Below are 18,929 nucleotides of genomic sequence, written 5' to 3'. Positions count from 1 at the left end.
TAGCTAAAAATATCTTATTATATTTTTGTGAGAACTTTAATTTTTTTTTTTTTTTTTAAGCGATACCGTACTTTACATTATTCAAGTGGAATAAATGGCTCTTTATTTAATAGATACATGTATATTTATTATTATTATACAGGATTTATATAGCGCCAACAGTTTGCACAGCGCTTTACAATATAAGAAAGACATTACAATCACAATACGATTCAAGACAAGATGGTAAGGAGGGCCCTGCCCCTGAGGGCTTACAATCTAAAAGGAAGGGGGAAGTGATACATGAGGAGGTAGCTGTGTGGGGATAAATTGTTTGAGAATGTGATGGTGGTGGTTAGGTTGAGGGGGGATAGACTTCCTTGATGAGATGAGTCTTTAGGGATCGCCTAAAGGCAGTCAGAGTGGGAGATAAACGGACAGGTTGGGGTAATGCGTTCCAGAGGATGGGAGAGACTCTAGAGAAGTCCTGGAGGCGAGCATGGGAGGAGTTGATGAGGGAGCTGGAAAGCAGAAGGTCTTTTGAAGAGCGGAGGGGACGGTTAGGGTGATACTTTGAGACAAGGTTAGAGATATATCCGGGGGCAGAATTATGAATGGCTTTGTAAGTGGTTGTTAATATTTTGAATTTTATCCTTTGGGCTATTGGAAGCCAGTGGAGGGACTTAAAGCATATTCGCTCCTTTAGAGTCCAGTTGAATCATAAACAAAATCAGATCAATACATAGATAAGGTTAAATGTTAGTTTCCTACTGTAATTAGTAGTCAAACTGTTCCCCAGCACCACCCCAAAATATAAGGCCAAGGGCCACAGATTGTAAAGTGGGGCTGCTGCACTCCATGTGAGAGCAGTGGTCACGGTGCAGCAATCCCATCACAGCTATAGCTCTGCCAATCATCAGGGGGTGTGGGATTTTATTTTATTGTTTTATCTTTTTGCTTACTGTGGAATATAACTGTTTGATTTTTGTTTAAACTTTAATTGGTCCTAATATATCCAGGGTTACCAAGTAAGTTCCCAAATATTGTCTAATACCTGTCTTTTCTTTCATTGTGCTGTTCCAGAAAAGTGTGAACATTGAGCTTGCAGCAGTATGCATTGTAAAGATGGACAAAAAGTAAGAATAACGAATGTAAGTGCTCCACATGTCTATTTGATTTTGATGATGCAATGCATGTATGCAGTCACTGGAGATCACAAGCTGCTAGAAGCAGGCAGCCACTGCAGGAGCTTTACTAAGCCCTCCATCCCATGTGATTTCATCCCACATCCCATCTGATGTCAGACCATCAATTATGGAAAGCAAAATGCACAACTTGAGGGATCCTCCATGCCTTCCTTGTTCCTGATCCTGGTCTGGAGATATGTGCTTTCTAGAATGTTGCAAAAAGACAGCAAGGGCCAAGGGTTGTCTTTTTGAAGCTTGTGATCTCAAGTCAAGAAAATTGCAAACAGAACAATGTTTACATTAGTCCAGGCTTGTGATGATCAAAAGCACAGGGAGCGAAAAGACAAACGCTCCCCAGATCCTCTCACATGTGTTGTATGTACGGAAATAAAGTGTGGATTTGAGTCAGAAGATCCATGGAGCGCGGCTTCTTTTTGTCGTTATTACCAGGGGCGTAGATAAGGGGGGGATAGGGGGGGTCCTGGCAGTGGTGTTGTGAGAGGAGGCAGAAGGGGGGAATGTGCTCCCGAGCGCCCGTCTGAAGGATATCCACAGACAGGCAGGGTCTTCTAAAGGGATGCGGGGATGTCTTCTAAAACATCGATCCTCGCGTCCCGGCCGAAAATGTGAACTGTGCATGCGCCCGCCCCAAGATGCTTTGCGGCTGCCCGAGAATTTTCAAATTTTCGATTGGGGGCGCGCGGGGAAGACACAGATAAGTATTAACCCTTTTCAAATAGTTTGAATGATATTGCCGGTATATTTTTTTCAAACCTTTGTGTGTCTGCTAGATAAAATCTTATAGGAAGCTGAACCCCCCCAGGAAAAAAAATTATCTACGGCCCTGGCTATTACTACAGGTGAAAGCGCACCTTTCTTTGCTGGCACCAGAGAGACCTTTAGTGTGGGAATCCATATGCAGAATCAGTGAGGTGAGTGCTTGTGCAGTGCTGTTGATATAAAAAAGTATATGTGCTCCCAATAAACGCTCATAAGGAGGTTGTTTTGCGTAGTTTAGCCACTAGATGTCACTACATTAGCAGAAGATAGGAGCTGACATGAACGCCAGACTTTTTTTTTCCTTTGTTTTTACTGTCCATCAAAAACACTTGTTACATCACTGTCATGGTTGCATGCTTATGACTGCCACATGCTATTAGTTTATAAAAGCACGTCAGTCAACTAGATTTGTTCTGTAGTCCTAACCTTAAAGAAAAACTCGGGGAGAAATGTTTATTAACCCTTGCAGTGGGTCAAGTGCTTGTTTTTGTGTAGGTGCTAAAATAAAAAGTTATACTCACCTGAACCTTGGAGCTGGCCAGGTGTGACAGGACTCCCTCCAGCCTGCCTCCTCCTACGCTGCAGTGATGGTCCATCGGTGTCCTTATGTCCTATATACTATGTATAGAATGTGATCACTCGATGATCCTTAGACTGCTGCAGTGGAGAGGGAACGAGTCTGGATGGACCGGTCTAAGAGAAAGCCGGCTCCGAGGGTGAGTATAACATTTTTATTATAGCACCTAGACAAAAAACGAGCAGTTATAATTTTTGCCTGGAGCTCTTCTTTAAGATACATTGAAGTTAACAGTGTAATACGGCTTGAACTATCTTGCTTTGCATGTAATGAGTCTATCTCATATATTAGTTTCACCTTTTAAGTTGCATTAGTGAAATAAATGAACTTTGCACGATATTCTAATTATTCGAGTTTCACCTGTAGAGGCTGACCTGTGACATCTGACATGTTAACTGTCTGGCTGTTTTTGTTCTTAATATTTTGTGAGTCACTGACCTAGACCACGTGTGCAGTCAGTGAATCATAACGCCTCCCGCATACTTGATCCAAATCAAGGAAACGTATTGAAGTCAGAGGATCAGGGTGACTAATCCTGGCACTTTTATAGAAGACGGCAGCTTTGTATTTCTCTTAGTACCGTTTCCCCTCACGCCCTACCTACATGACACCAGAATCAGAGATAGAGAACCATGTCAAGTATTAAAGCTGAACTTCAGGCAGATGTAAACAATACACTATTGTATTCAGTTGTGAATAAATACAATCACATATTTTTAAATGCAGCCACAAGTACCTGAGTCTGTGTTTATATTATCTTCTTTTAAAGGAGAACTATGGGGTAAGTGTTTTTCCTCATATACTAGCATCCTCCCGTGACCCAAAGCTCAGTATATCGCAAGCTACAGCCCGCTATATACTGAGAGCGCCGCAGCCGGGACGGATCCCAACATTACTGTAGAGATCCACCCAGCTGTGTGAGTGACAGCGGGCTCTGCCTATCTAGAGGCAGAGCCAGCTCTACCCGCCCCCTCCCCCGTTCCTCCAGTCAGCACTGAAGGATCGGAGAGGGGGGAATCCCTGCGGGGAGATGACTGACAGCCACTGCTCTCTGCAGGGAGATGATCGAGAAGTGAGCGAGCGTCGGTATGTGTTCGCTCACTTCCCGATCTATTGAGCCGACGTGTGACAGTTTCATTGTCACACGTCGGCTCGAACTATGAGGATGAGTGAAAATAACTCACCTCAAAGTTCTCCTTAATCCTCTACATCTCATAGCTCAGACTGGAAGAGGGAGGAGCAGCACTGGAACCAGTCAGGAACTTCTGTACCGTGCTGTCAGTCTAACACAGGGGGATTGTTTACCGGAGGAGAGCTTAAAATGAACAGAGAGATGACCTCATTAGTGTGCTACTGCTCCTTCACTGCCCAGTCAGTAGGCTGGGTTTCTGTCAGTGACCAAGTTGTATTGCTTAAACAAAAAGTGGCTGAGCACATATTTTTAGCTAAAAAATAATCTTAAAGAGTATATAGTTCTTGTAGTGTTAAAGAAAAGTGAGGTCTCCGCAATGGCAATATTGTTTAGAAAGGGTGTCTGGATGAACAACATTACTCTTTGTTTAAAGCTGAACTCCTGGATAAGCTAATATTCTCTACATGTTCTTTGTGTGTTTCTTCCAGATCTGTGCAGTAATCCAGTGTGAAACTTTGCCTCTGTACAGGAGCTTCCTGTAATAAAGACCATTCACTGCTGATCTCAGTCCTTGTGCAGGGTGACTGGTCTTGTCTCCGCCCCCTCCTGTAGTTTTCTCCAGGCAGTCTGTAGTGGGTGGAGCCTTCTGGGCCCCTCTCAGAGCCTGCTCTTTGCACATGCTTTGTGAGGATACCATTGCACAGGCATTTGATGCACACAAACATGAGCTATTGCTAAATCCACCCTCCTGACCCCTCTAAATCAAATGGCACCCACCTCTCCTCAGCTGCTTATTTAGTTGCAGAGCTACAGCCTCCTTTGGTGTATACAAGCTGTCCGACAAAAATCTTTTCAGCGCTGACCCCTGTGCCTTGAACACAGCCATTTACCAATTATCTTTGCTATACAGCCGTATTCAAGTCAATAGGGACACAGTGTGCAGACATGGCCAACTATAAAAAAAAATGTGTAGCATTGTTATAAAGGTACACCTTTCTATGTTTTTTAGAGCTGATTCTACAGACACAAAATATTTTATTTATTTTAATAATTTAAGTATATTACTAAGTTACCACAAAGGATATTAATCCACTGTAAGTGCATCTGTCCTTCAATAGGTGACAAAGAATCCCCACTATAAAATATAAGCATGCCTTAAAAACTGTAATACAAAGTCTCTCCACTGGGGGGAGCAGTTGTATAGCATGAGACTCGAATGGTGTTTTATGCACACTGTATAATTTAGCTGTCTAGCCTGACAGGGGTATGTCGAGGGCAAAGGCTGTCTGCGCTTATGCCATTGCGTTTTGTTATTTCTAATAGGAACATAACCGTGCTATTGATTTTTGGCTGTTTACAAAATGTACAGAAAACCTTGGCCCAGACTGCTTCATTCCCATTTGTTGTCTTCCTGACTCAAAGAGAAGGTAATCATAATGTACTCTTCATTATTATTTACTGATTACATTTCACTCAGACTGAGCACATTTTATTACTTTGGAATGTCCAGACAAGCAGGCTGTTTATAATGAACGGCGATCAGGTCTCACGTAGAATACAAGACATTTAATAACAGAGTAAGGCTTGATGGCTCATTTTTTAACAACACAAAGCCCCTCAATAACCAATGAGATTGCATCAGATTGTCGCTCTTCTAGTCTAAAGTAGAAAATGAATACAGTAGTCCCTTATGTGAATTTGCTCTCCCAGTGTCACACAAGCCTGGACATGCTCCATACCCAAATGGAAAATGTTGACTAAGGGGCCACATGAATACAAAGATAAGAACATAGACATCGGCACTCCAAATGTAAGTCAATTACGTCTATTTATTTGATGAAGGGGTTCCTGCGACACCCCGAAATGTTGCATTGAGTGCGAAACTGCTGCATGTACATCAATAAATAGACGTATTTGACTTACATTTGGAGTGCCGATGTCTATTTTCTTATCTATGCATAATGACAGCTGCCATCCATTGACTACTGTTGCAATCATCTAGATTTTTATGGAAAATCGGTCAGGAGTGGGATGGGCACATGAACTGCAATCTGACATTAATACAAAGGACACCACAGGCGGAAAGGTGAACAGGATATATGATGTATCACCTTTCAATTGAGGTGAAGCAGATACAACTATATTCAAAGACGATGCTTCACACTTGTATAGGATCCACCCCACCTGTCATAACCCAGACCATAATGTGCAACTGAAGGCATCATGCTATTGCGCATGGTTAACATTGGACTGTGCAGTCCACCAATCAAGTGACTGCAGAGAAAGAGAAGATGACTGCATATCTGAGCTGTAAAGTCTTGGCGAGTCCACAAAGTAGCCCCACTCATCTCTCTCGCTACGGTTTTGCTGTCAATAGTTATTTTGCCCTGTCAAGTGATCAGGGCTTGGCAGAGGAGTAGGCATAAGAGGCAGCCGCCTTGGGCACTTTAGTAAGATGGGGGTGCAAAAAGGTCCCGCAACCTATGCTGCTTAGGTAGTTCACAACTCAAGGAAGGGGTAGGGGCACACATTGGCCCTTTGACCTTGAGTCTTCAAGGACCTTACCCCAGCGATTCTTTCACTGGTGAGTTGTCATGATATGATATGGGCCTCAATGTGTGTAGGTACTGTCGTTTGTTAGTCTCATGTCCCAGAAAAACCTTACCCTGGTGATTGCCTTGAAAATAGCATTAATACCTCTGGCAACTGGTTGGTATTGTAGATGGTGAACTGCTGCTTGCCACTTAGTTATTTGACATAAAAGATCCATCCTTTTACATGCTAGGCTTTACATCTTCACAGTTGTCAATGGCAGTGGTTGTCAACTTATGAGGTATAGTGGGCCTCCACTGTAGCCCCTGACTGCTCCAAAGAGCCACACATAATATTCAGTATATGAGAGAAGACTGTTAAAGTGGCCATACACTGTACAACCATCGCAAGACCTTAGTCTTGCGACGGTTGTAAAGTGATTTAAAAAATGTACGATCTGCCCATCTTGGACAGGCAGATTGCACTCTTGATCATCGCAAGCCCGCCCCCCTGAGGGGCGGGCTTCTGATGACCGCAATGCTGAACAGGCAGGGTGCGCGTGCATTTGTCTCCCGAGCACTGTTCAAACCAGCCGAAAATCGTACGATTCTCGGCTGGTTTTCTAACATGCTCCTTAGACAAAAGACGTGCGAGCGTACATTAGAAACGGTCGCACGTCTTCGTTCACACTGTTCGATTCTCGTACGATCGCGGGATTTCCCGCGATTCTCGTACGAGAATCGAGCAGTGTATGGGCACCTTTAGAGACTTCAAACATATCAGAGAAGACGATCAGAGACTGTGAGCCAGGCTCTGATCAGCAGATCAACAGGGGTGGTTGGAGACAGAAGACACAGTTTAGGAGACCTTCAGAGAGTGTGGACTTGATACTTGTGTGACTACTAGAGATCACTGACTATACAGCTTCTTTCCAGATGAATGCTCCCACCACTGACTGCTGGGGTCTGTAAGGGGCCACAGAGCAAGTGCCAAAGGGTCACAGGTTGGGCACCAGGGGTCTACGGTTAATAGCCTATTGAACTTGTTTAGTACAGCAGTGCATCTAGTAGCAACCAAATTAACAAAAGACATTTCAGCCCAGATCAATGATACAACCGAAGGCCAATTGTTATTGGTTGATGTGAATTACCGTACCTTGTTTTATTACATTTGTATGACTCAATGATGTAGACCTGCAGGCAGAAAAAATAGAAATCTTTGCCATCTATCAAGCATAGGCTTATGACAACAGTGCCCGGGGCTGCCTTCCCGCGTGACGAAGCCATCTTTAGGGTTTCGCCTGTCTGCATACCTTCCACAAGAGCACTTCCAAGTCATGGGAACTGAGGGAGCAAGAGAATCAGGCGTCTTCAATACAGCACTACAAAAGGGCAATGGTAACATGCAAAGGTAACCTATAGCACACAATCACATTTCTTATAATGGAATAAAAAGAACTTTGATGAGTTGCTAAGGTATAAAGCTAATTGCAAATTGCTAAGAGCACACAAAAGTGGGAGCATGCCCTTTCAGAAAACTATTTCAGGAAATTCTAAAGTCCAGCATAATGTTTATAGCAGCGTAGGCTGCTGGAATGTATGGAAGCTGATGAACATGGTTATGTGTTGTAATATAGGATATGTGGATGTCTTCAGCATGGACTGATGGGCGTCAGCTGTTATGGATTTTAATTCTTAGGTCTGATGGTCCTGGGGAGCTTTCTGGTTGTTGTTGGGATTTGTCAAATGACCTGGTTTCTGCCCTACACAAAAGGTAAAAACATTTGAGTGAACCTTGAGAATTGTTTTACAGCCAGGCTAGATAATGGCTGCTTGGCTGCATTCTCACAGTGAGCCCGGCTCTGATCAGCAGATCAAAGGGATCACCTTTGCTTCACATGCTTCTGGTTTGACAGCTGAGAGGTGTGGACATGTCTGAGCTTGTCACTGGAACTACATAGAGGCGCTCTGCGGGAGATCTGTGCTCCTGTCATCAGGGACCATTCATGTCAGGGACAAGCCCCCTCCTGCCGCCTCATACCTGCATACTGCTACTGAAGGGAAGAGCCCTCTCAGCGTCATACAGTATATCCAGACAGCTTGGCCTGGGTGGGGGAAGTTAGCCCACATTGGAATTGTAGAGTGAATTGAAAGTGATACCTATATTATTAATAGAGTGTCAGCCAATACAAGACCAGGCTTTATTTGTGACATGATACGACATGCAGAGAGAACCTTTTTTTTAACTATAATTGTGTAATGACATATGGCCCATGTTGACGTTAATATTTAGTAAAATAGTGCCCATTCCGGGAAAAGCAGCAGGCTCTCTACTCATTCTATACCATTCTATACCATGCATATAGGGGCAGACTACAAATTCCTCTCTGAGACTCAGTGCTATACAAAGCAATGAGAGGCTGACCGCACACACAGCCGTTTGCATGTCATCGGACTTTCAGTATTACCTGCAGTTCATCGCCCCTAGACACAAAGCATGCTCATCTGAGGCTGATCATCTGCCAAGCAACGCATGTCCAATTATGCGAATAGCTGCAAACGTCTGCGAGTGATGTCAGCCTGTAATTTCTTTGTATAGCTATGGGAAGTCCATAACCTTGTGTAAGCTACACCTCCGAAGAGTGGCGTCACAAGGTGGGTGCGTCCCGCACCTGGGTGACACCATTGGAGGGGTACAGTGGTGTACCCATTGCACTCAGAACCGCTGCTCCATGAGATCAGAAGTGGGTGCAGCAGGTGTCGACAGGTGGCTTCCGTCAAAGTATAAGTAAAGGATGGACACCGGCACTCCAAAGCAAATCCAGTACGTCTATTCATTCACGTACTTGTTGCATTTTCAAAACACAAGATACAAAGTATCTTGTATTTTGAATTTGCAACAAGTACGTGAATATACTAGATTTGCTTTGGAGTGCCGGTGTCCATCCTTTACTTACCATTGGAGGGGTGACACCAAAATGACTGAGAGTCATAGACCGAGAGCCCAACAGTTTTGGGAGAAAGGAGGGGACCCGGCGGCATAACTCATCCCCTCCTCTCCCTGCCGGCGTCCATCACCAAGATGGCCGCCGGCAGGTATCAATAAAATCGCCGCGTGTGCGCAGTGACGTGCATGCGCGATGACGTCACAACGGGGTGTCACCCGGTAACCGCTCCGGGTGACACCCAGCCTCGGGACGCCCCTGCCTCCAATGACACAGGACTTTCCTTTCCCTCTAATCCTTTTGTATGGCATTGTATTGTACTTGTACCGTCTCCCCATGTTGTAAAGCGAGCTGTCTCGCTGGCCTCTGACAACTCCGACCCGGTCTTCTTTCGGGTTCAGGATCTTGATTGCCTGTGCCGGGCTGGCATAACTGCCATGCATGCACAGGAGTTAATTCATCTCGGCTGTTGCTGAAATTGTGCACTAAATGGTGTATACAGCTCAGTCTACATTTCTAGCAAGCAGGTAAGAATATTTTATTGCAGAAGGGGTATATTAGGAGGATAATGTATGATTCTTCCACCCAGTGTATATCTGGGTGAATGGCTTTCATATGTCACTACTGCCACTAGATGGAACCGAGGAGCAGGAAAATCCTAAGCTCCTTAGTGCCAACTAGTGGTACAGGTGACTGTCAGTAGTGAGTGTACAAAGAATGTGCTCAGTGTTTCATTCATGATTCCGCTCTCAGGCTTCACCATTCCGATGACAGCAACTCTGCAGGGATATGCCCAGGCAATGACCACAAGGGAAGGGGGCGGAGCAGCACACGAGCAGGCTGGGTGACGTCAGGGGAGGGGGCGGTCCGGGGCAGCTTATATGAAGGAGAGTCGGCTCGGGTGCTCTCGGCAGTCTGCACTGATCACTGGTAGTCGGAGGAGTTCGGAGGATAGTGATGGAAATACTGAGGACGATCACCTACCAGTCGAGTAACGGGAATAAAATGTGCGAGCAGGCACTGGGCAGAGTGTGCGATCCCGGCAGGAGGTGGAAAGTCCCGGGCGATGGAGATCAGCACATTCACCATACATGCTCCAACCCAGCCGGAGAGGTGTCCCGGATCATCACCGACCCCGGCACCGGGAAGAGATACTGCAGGGGCAAAGTGCTTGGCAAGGTAATTCGGCTCCCCCTGGATGGAAGAGATCTCTGTGGATTTATCCCTTTGTGTGATCGCTGCAAGTCTCCCCCATTTCCTTACTGGATTCTTACTGAGCTACAAATCTCTCTACTGAATCATCATCCCTCCTGTCACTGCTACATCTGTCTGTCCTGGTTATATGAAGTGTTATGGCAAAGCAACAAGTCTGCTGGACAATCCAGTACAAAGACTGGGCTAGTAGTGTGTGTGGATTGCAATGTATCTGTGTTGCTTTGTGTGTGTTGGAATATCCCTGGGTATTGTGTGTTACAACATCTGTGTTGCATTGTTTGTTACAATGTATCTGTGTGTTGCATTTTGTGTTACAATGTGTGTGTGTGAGTTGCATTGTGTGTGTGTTACGATGTATCTGAGTATTGTAGTGTGTATATTGCATTGTGTATTGCAGTGTGTATGTATTCCATTGTGTGTTTATTGCTTTGCATTGTGTATTGCATTGTCTGTGTATGTATATTGCAGTGTGTGTGCATTGTGTGTTGCAGTTTTCTCTACATCTGTGTTTCACACTGGAGTTCCTTGCAGCGCTGTCAATGTGAGAGGATGCTACCAATGCCCTTGATGAAATAAATCTGCTTGATATGTCTGGTTTAATCCGGGCAGATTATTTTAACCCTTGCATGGCTGTGTGATGTAAAGGAATGTAGTTTATAGCTGTGTTGGTGGGTGGCTAATGTTCACAATGCTATTCTCTTGCAGGGAGGATTTGCAAAGTGCTACGAGATGACAGACTTGACAACTAACAAAATCTACGCTGCAAAAATTATCCCGCACAGCAGGGTGTCCAAACCTCATCAGAGAGAGAAGGTGGGTGTCTTCTTACCTTGTGTGTGATGATTACATTGCGTCTGGTTCCTGATTACCGCCTTGTTGAGCTGCATTTGGATTAAGGTGCTAAAAGCTGCATCTCTTTTTTGCAGATTGATAAAGAAATTGAGTTGCACCGGACCCTCAACCACAGGCACGTTGTGCAGTTTTATCATTATTTTGAGGATAATGAGAACATCTACATATTGCTGGAATACTGCAGTCGAAGGGTGAGCATTCATTCCCGAAACACTTCACTTTCCTTTTGTCTGTCTCCTCCTAACCCTGCAATGTGTGTTCTGTGCCCGGATCTCCCCCTGACACATACTGACAGCTCCTATTGTCTCCACAGTCTATGGCACACATTTTGAAGAGCAGGAAAGTACTGACAGACCCAGAAGTGAGATACTACCTCAAACAGATCGTGTCTGGCTTGAAATATCTACACGAGCAAGAAATCCTGCACAGAGACCTAAAATTAGGTAGGTTTCTTTTTCTTTGTGTAGTTCTGCCTCCACTGCACTGGCTGGTGTTCCTGTTAATGCACGGGCGAGGCGAGCTTTGGACAATGTGCCCGTTTGGTGATCTTATGTATTTACTTTTCCATTGCAGGAAATTTTTTCATCAACGAAAGCATGGAGCTGAAAGTTGGCGACTTTGGCCTGGCAGCTAAATTGGAGCCAATGGAACTAAGAAGAAGGTAGGTTATCGGAGCACCTTACTATTGTAATGAATAACAGCAACGCAGTGTGGTTGGGTGCACGCATCCATCTATTCTGGTGTTCAGAGCGGTGAAGGGAAGGGGAGGTCTTGCAGTCAATGGCGACTAATCAGAAATTGGCTTTACTTAGTCTTGATTGTTCTGAACTCTGGGAAAGCAGATGCAGTTTCTGGGTATTTGTTCTACATCTGTCTTCTGTACTCTGTTTAATAAAGTCGAATGCGAATCGTAATCTAATTTTCTTGCGCTTTTCTTTCCTCTTTTTAGAACAATTTGTGGTACACCAAATTACCTCTCGCCTGAAGTGCTTAACAAACAAGGACACGGCTGTGAATCTGACATCTGGGCTCTGGGATGTGTCATGTAAGTATGCCTGTTGGCTTTCTCGGTGATACATTGCTAATCATAACTATAGGCTGTCAATTGCTCCCAACGTCGGAGCTTGTTAAATGTTTGACAGCTCAGAGAAGGCAACAATGCGGAGGCATGCAGATTAACTCTTTATAGCTTGGATCTGGATTGCATTCCTGGTCTGTGTATTTAACGTACCGGACTGTAGTATGCCTGGTTTAGAAGAATAATTTAAGAGGTATAATGGAGAATAGTTACCTAGTAATAGGATGGATACTATGACTGTGCAGTAGACCTCTTTCTTTAATGTGCAGGTGCATTTTTTAACAAATCCTCTTTTTAATAGGTATACAATGATGCTTGGAAGACCTCCGTTTGAAACCACGAATCTTAAAGAAACCTATAGATGTATCCGAGAAGCTAAATACTCCTTGCCGTCTTCTCTAATGTCCTCTGCAAAGCATCTTATCGCCAGTATGCTGTCCAGAAACCCAGAAGACAGACCCAGCCTAGATGAAATCATTCAGCACGACTTCTTCACACAGGTTAGACACGTTCTATCTCTGAAGGTATCTGTCTGTGACCTCTGCCCTGAGCTTCATTTCAGACTTACAATTCTTCTTTTTTTTACATTAGGGCTTCACACCAGACAGGCTTCCATCAAGCTGCTGTCACACTGCACCAGACTTCCACTTGTCCAGTCCAGCAAAAAGCTTCTTCAAAAAGGCTGCTGCAGCCCTGTTTGGTGGCAAGAAAGAAAAGGCCAAATACCTAGATAACCATAGTAAGTAGACTTCTAGAGTGGGATCTTTTGGATGTTTGCTCTTCTGCTTCCTGTCCTTGTTTACTGATCATGCCTGATTTCCCAACAGATAAACCTGCAAAGGAAGATGAAGATATCTACAAGCTGAGGCAGGACTTAAAGAAAACAGCCATATCTCATCAGACTCGGAATCCCAGAACGGATGAGGTTGGTTGAATTTGAGATTGCCTGAAAGCCTTTAGTGTACAGAAATAGAAGCGCTTTATATTTTTAGAAGCCTTTTGGCATTCTCCTAATGGTGTGGCTCTTGTCTTTTTTGTTCTTGTAGGAGAGTAAAACGGTATCCAAGTCCAACATCCATGACAGGCCTGATAAGCAGCAGATGGGAGACACGATACGACTTATTGTTCGAGGGACCCTGGGTAGCTGCAGCAGCAGTAGTGAGTGTAAGTATAGCAATATCTGTATATTCACAATCCTAGGCCTCAGTGATTTACTGTGGGGAAAGATCAGCATGCACAATTAAGCTCCCAGCTGCTTTGGCACTGTCACTAGTCAGAATATTGACAGAACAATTATAGCATTGTGCTGAATGCCCAGAGTAAACCAGAAAACAGAGATAATTGCAAACTGCTCAGAACTCAAGCGCTGCTAGTCTAGATTTCTAAAGTTGCGCCAAGAGGTTTAGGCTGTGATATTTGCATATAAATGGTAGTAATATGTCTGTTCCTTACCTTTCAGGCCTGGAAGACAGCACAATGGGCAGCGTGGCAGACACAGTTGCAAGAGTCCTCAGGGGCTGCCTAGAAAATATGCCGGATTCAGATTGTATCCCAAAAGAAAACATAAGCGCCTCATTCCACTGGGTAACAAAGTGGGTGGACTACTCCAATAAGTATGGCTTCGGTTACCAGCTGTCAGACCACACGGTTGGCGTGTTGTTCAATAATGGAGCGCACATGAGCCTACTGCCTGACAAAAAGTAAGAATTGAACATTGCCTCTAAGAACTGGACTGCTCTTGTAATGTTCCTGTGCCTTGTTATTGTATCAGCCAGTCTCTTACAGTTGTGTTATTTACTTTGCAGGACTGTGCACTACTATGCTGAGCTTGGGCAGTGTTCAATCTTTGCAGCTACAGAAGCCCCGGAGCAGTTCATCAGCCAAGTCACGGTGTTAAAATACTTCTCTCACTACATGGAAGAGAATCTCATGGATGTAAGTGTTCACATTTGTGATTTATGTGAAAGTAGTGATTTAATACATGCAATGTTATCCTTCTCGTGTAAGCATTCGTGGCTGTGTCCTGCCAGGAGGGGCACATTCATGGCTGTGTCCTGCCCGGAGGGGCACATTCATGGCTGTGTCCTGCCCGGAGGAGCACATTCATGGCTGTGTCCTGCCGGAGAGGCACATTCATGGCTGATTCCTGCCAGGAGGGGCACATTCATGGCTGTGTCCTGCCAGGAGGGGCACATTCATGGCTGTGTCCTGCCAGGAGGGGCACATTCATGGCTGTGTCCTGTCAGGAGGGGCACATTCATGGCTGTGTCCTGCCAGGAGGCGCACATTCATGGCTGTGTCCTGCCAGGAGGCGCACCAGTACTAAACATTACTGACCCAGAACAAGTATTCAGATCAGGTGGTCTTGCACCTATGGTTTCATGCTTGTTCTGGGTCTGTGACTCACAGTATTGAAGTTTGAGACCGTTATCTAGCATCTCCTGAAGGTCTGCAATGTCAGGAAAAGGTGTATATTAAATAAGTGAATGTTACAATGACACCAAGTGTTAATATTTGAATTGTTTTCCCTTCATAAGGGAGGTGACCTGCCCAGCGTAACAGATGTATGTAGACCCCGATTGTACCTGCTGCAGTGGTTGAAGTCTGACAAGGCCCTTATGATGCTCTTCAATGATGGCACTTTTCAGGTATTTATTTATTTTTTTCTACAGGTTTTCACACTATTGTTTGCCATGCTTTCTGACTCCTGTAAAACATTTTTTGGCACGCTTTGATTACAATGTGTCCTTTTTTTTTTTTTTTTTAACAGGTAAATTTCTACCATGATCACACAAAGATTATAATTGCTAACCAAAATGATGAATACCTGCTGACTTATATCAATGAAGACAGGATGTCTACAACTTTCAGTCTGAGCACGCTATTAATGTCAGGTGGCTCTAATGACTTGAGAAACCGAATGGAATATGCATTGAACATGCTGTTGCAGAGGTGTAATTAAGGTGAAAGAAGGTTGTTGGAAACGTTGAGGATAAAGTCCTTCACTGTGAGAACAAGTGCTGGAACCTAGCACGTTTGGAAAGAGGAGGTGGTACGAAAAACAAACTTCCTACGTAGCATGCTGGGCTGGAACCAGACTGTACATATATTCATCCTGCTTTGTTGGATCCTATTTGGTTTGCCTGGATGGATGCTTTTGTGGAAAGAACCACAATGGCTCGAGGAGAAAGCTTCCGACAAGTGGGGTGACAAAGTTTTGCTCCGTAGAGAGCACTCGGTGGACACGGAATTTAATTGTGAACATACTTATGATTCCGGGATTGATATGTTGGCTCGAATGGACAATTGGAATGTTAAGTTGTGGAATCGCTGTGATCAATGCAGCTTACTGCTGCCAAACTGTGAACTATGGCCATATATATTTTAATACCCACGTTTTGTGGCTGGACAAGTGCATTCCTAGTTACTAACATAATTTATTACAGCCCAAAAGTGAAGTATTTATGATTTTTTTTTTAATTTTATTTGGATTTAACTATTTTAAGTATACATTGTATACGTTGTTGGCAATAAAGAAATATGAAAAAACCCATGAGTTCTGTGCTTATAAGAGTCTGCAAAGCAGTTCTTGGCTGTTCCTAGCATGTGACATAGGAGTTTCATCACACTTATTCAGAAGGAGCTAATGTGCATATTCTTACACTTCAGGGGGAGGTGGAAACTTTGCAGTTCAGGAGAAGGGGAGGCGGAGACTATGCAGTTCCAGAGAAATACAGGTGGAAAAAGGTGTGGTTCAAGAGAAGGAGGCCGAAACCATGTAGTTAGGAGAGGGGAAGGAGGCAGAAGCTGTGGGGGTTGTGGAAGCCGGTGGGGTGCAAGAGAATGGCAGGTACACTGGCAGGGTGTAGGAGAAAAGGAGGCAGAAGCTGGTGGGGTGCAGGAGAAAAGGAGGCAGAAGCTGGTGGGGTGCAGGAGAAAAGGAGGCAGAAGCTGGTGGGCTACAGGAGAAAAGGAGGCAGAAGCTGGTGGGCTGCAGGAGCAAAGTAGGTGGAAGCTGGTGGGGTGCAGGAGAAAAGGAGGTGGAAGCTGGTGGGGTGCAGGAGAAAAGGAGGTGGAAGCTGGTGGGGTGCAGGAGAAAAGGAGGTAGAAGCTGGTGGGCTGCAAGAGAAAAGGAGGTGGAAGCTAGTGGGCTGCAAGAGAAAAGGAGGTGGAAGCTAGTGGGCTGCAAGAGAAAAGGAGATGGAAGCTGGTGGGCTGCAAGAGAAAAGGAGATGGAAGATGGTGGGCTGCAAGAGAAAAGGAGGTGGAAGCTGGTGGGCTGCAAGAGAAAAGGAGATGGAAGCTGGTGGGCTGCAAGAGAAAAGGAGATGGAAGCTGGTGGGGTGCAGGAGAAAAGGACTAGGAAGCTGGTGGACTGCAAGAGAAAAGGAGGTGGAAACTGTGCAGTTAAAAGGGATAAACATTGTTGGGAAGACCTGTCTGGTTAAACTGAAGCCTCAATCTTCAATGATTGACATGAGAAAAAGTAAAACTAGAATTGTCTTTTAAAAGCTCATGGGTGGAATTAAACTACATTCCTAAGGTTTGACAATACAATGGTAATGAAATACTCGGCAATGTCAGATATTTGCTTCTTCCGGTAGCCACCAGTGTTGGTATAAACTGGTTGTATATGGAGGAAAAGGTTATGTTACATATTTTTAATATGATCACTATTTTTGCCATAGGAAATGAAAGAACTACAAACATTCACACTGACTGGGATGACTGTAGGAGTTTGGCTTAAAGTGCATTTCTTTATCTTGGGAGTTGCAGTGTTTACTTCCTGTAACTTCAGTGATGCTGGAATGTAACATAACCTGTAAATTTAATTTCATTAACCTGCTGCAAATTCAGGCCTGGATTACTTGGATGTAGGCTTACTGATAATTGTATCGGTATATCTTGCCTTATTTTAAAAAATGTGTTCCCTTTTGTCACTAACCTGGAACAAGTATGGGAATAAGAAGCCCTGGCTTTTACATTGATGTCTACAGGTTGTATACCTTTTCTAGGTTGGCAATTTAAAATATAATTGCCAGATAATTGGCATTAGAGGAGCAGTGGCAGCCTGCAAGTTTCTCTTAATAAAGGTTTAATTACCAAATTAGTAAAATACCTTTGTTCACTTAAGTGTATCTGAATTTTATCGCATAAAATGGGATCGATCCTTGAAGACTAAGTCTTTATATTTGAAGAAGCAAATCTTGAGCTTTCCCCTTAAATCAGGTGAAGTTGGTGTCTATGGCCGAGCTGGATAACCTTCTACTGATAAAACTCTTTGTACAGGATTTTGTAGGATACTAGTTAGGGCTCATTCTTGCTATGCAGGATTTATATAGCACCAACAGTTTACACAGCACTTTACCAATATAAGGAAGATATTAGTTACAGTTCAAGACAAGATGGTTAGAGCTTGCATGCATGCAAATAGTTAAATGGGCATACAGTATAAAAGATGGCTTTATTTGTGGTGCCCAGCTCCTGCGTTTGTCTATAGCATTGTATGAACACAATATGCTGCACATGGGTATATACTGGTGTTTACACATGAATGGGCGTAAGTTTCCAAATGCAAATCTTGACATCTGGGAACTTGTACCTGGGTGTGTAAACGCCAAGAAGTTACAAATACAAATATGATGGGAACCAGTTTGGGTTTGCATGAGGAACCCCAGTGCAGCCAGGCCACTAATCTCACCACTTTGTTGTATGCATGTCGAGTATAGACGTATGTTTTAATTGTCTAGATGTACTTAAACAATGACAGCCAGTCTAGATCTGTATTCAAGTGATATCACCGTTTTAAGAAAATTGCACATCTTTGAGCTTTTTACCAGTACAATGAAAATGTCAAACCAAAACTGATTGATTAGGTGAAGAATGAGCAGAAATCCATCAGTGTCTTCATTCTATCTCCTTTTGTTGCCATAGTAGTCCTTAGACCACATTTATTGGTCCTGTTTAGTCCCCTCTTAATACATGACAAGTGTCTGTTGATCAGACTCTGATCCCTCAATGAACCAATCAGAAACTGTACTTCAAGTATGAAAAGAATGTCAACAGGTAAAATCTGTCTATAGAGAGAATCTAAGTTGACAATGTGCATAGAAGAAAAACGAAGAATATATTTATTTATTCTTTGCAGAACTCAGTGGTTCACCTATTTAAATTGATCCCTAGCTGTTCTCCAGTTAATAAATGTTTTCATTGCCTATGTAATTCTGCAACTAATTGTCTCAGAAAATGTCTTAAGGCCCCTTTGTTTGGGATGAAGTTTTCATGGGTTATATTATAAAGTGAACCCGTGGCCAAGCTATGGGCATTCAACTTTATTCATATAAACGTAGTTCTTATTAACCCTGGCAGTGGTGCTACCCCCCCCCCCTTGCACTGTAAGGGTTAAGTACTCCTTTGTGTCTAGGTTAAAAAAAAGTTAGTCACCCGAAGCTCCGAGCGGGCTTCTTCTTAGACCTGTCCTTCCAACATCTCTCCCCCTTCTGTGCAGTGGTCTAAGGTCCAGTGTATAGATGTGAGGACACTGAGGAACGTTCCAATGTGCTGCAGAGGAGGATACAGGCGGGAGGGAACACTGACAGCTGGCCAGCTCAGAGCTTCGGGTGAGTATATCTTTGTAGTGCAGGGGTAGCTTG

General features: G+C 44.0%; 1 protein-coding gene across 1 annotated transcript; it reads left to right on the top strand.

Annotated features, from left to right (window-relative positions):
• Positions 1 to 10,064: 10,064 nt before the first annotated feature.
• PLK2 (polo like kinase 2) lies at positions 10,065 to 15,822 on the top strand. Its single transcript, XM_018560538.1, has 14 exons — positions 10,065 to 10,310; positions 11,052 to 11,159; positions 11,273 to 11,389; positions 11,512 to 11,641; positions 11,772 to 11,859; positions 12,148 to 12,243; positions 12,578 to 12,776; positions 12,868 to 13,015; positions 13,104 to 13,201; positions 13,323 to 13,440; positions 13,736 to 13,976; positions 14,082 to 14,211; positions 14,814 to 14,924; positions 15,047 to 15,822. The coding sequence occupies exons 1-14, from the start codon at positions 10,089 to 10,091 to the stop codon at positions 15,236 to 15,238; spliced, it is 1,998 nt and encodes a 665-aa protein (XP_018416040.1). The 5' UTR covers positions 10,065 to 10,088; the 3' UTR covers positions 15,239 to 15,822.
• The last annotated feature ends 3,107 nt before the right edge of the window (positions 15,823 to 18,929 follow it).

Source organism: Nanorana parkeri, unplaced genomic scaffold, assembly GCF_000935625.1.
Source record: "Nanorana parkeri isolate BGI_ZX_2015 unplaced genomic scaffold, ASM93562v1 scaffold463, whole genome shotgun sequence".
NCBI classification, from domain to species: domain Eukaryota; kingdom Metazoa; phylum Chordata; class Amphibia; order Anura; family Dicroglossidae; genus Nanorana; species Nanorana parkeri.
The sequence above is the reverse complement of the archived record's forward strand: the minus strand, read 5'-3'. Positions and strand labels throughout refer to the sequence as shown.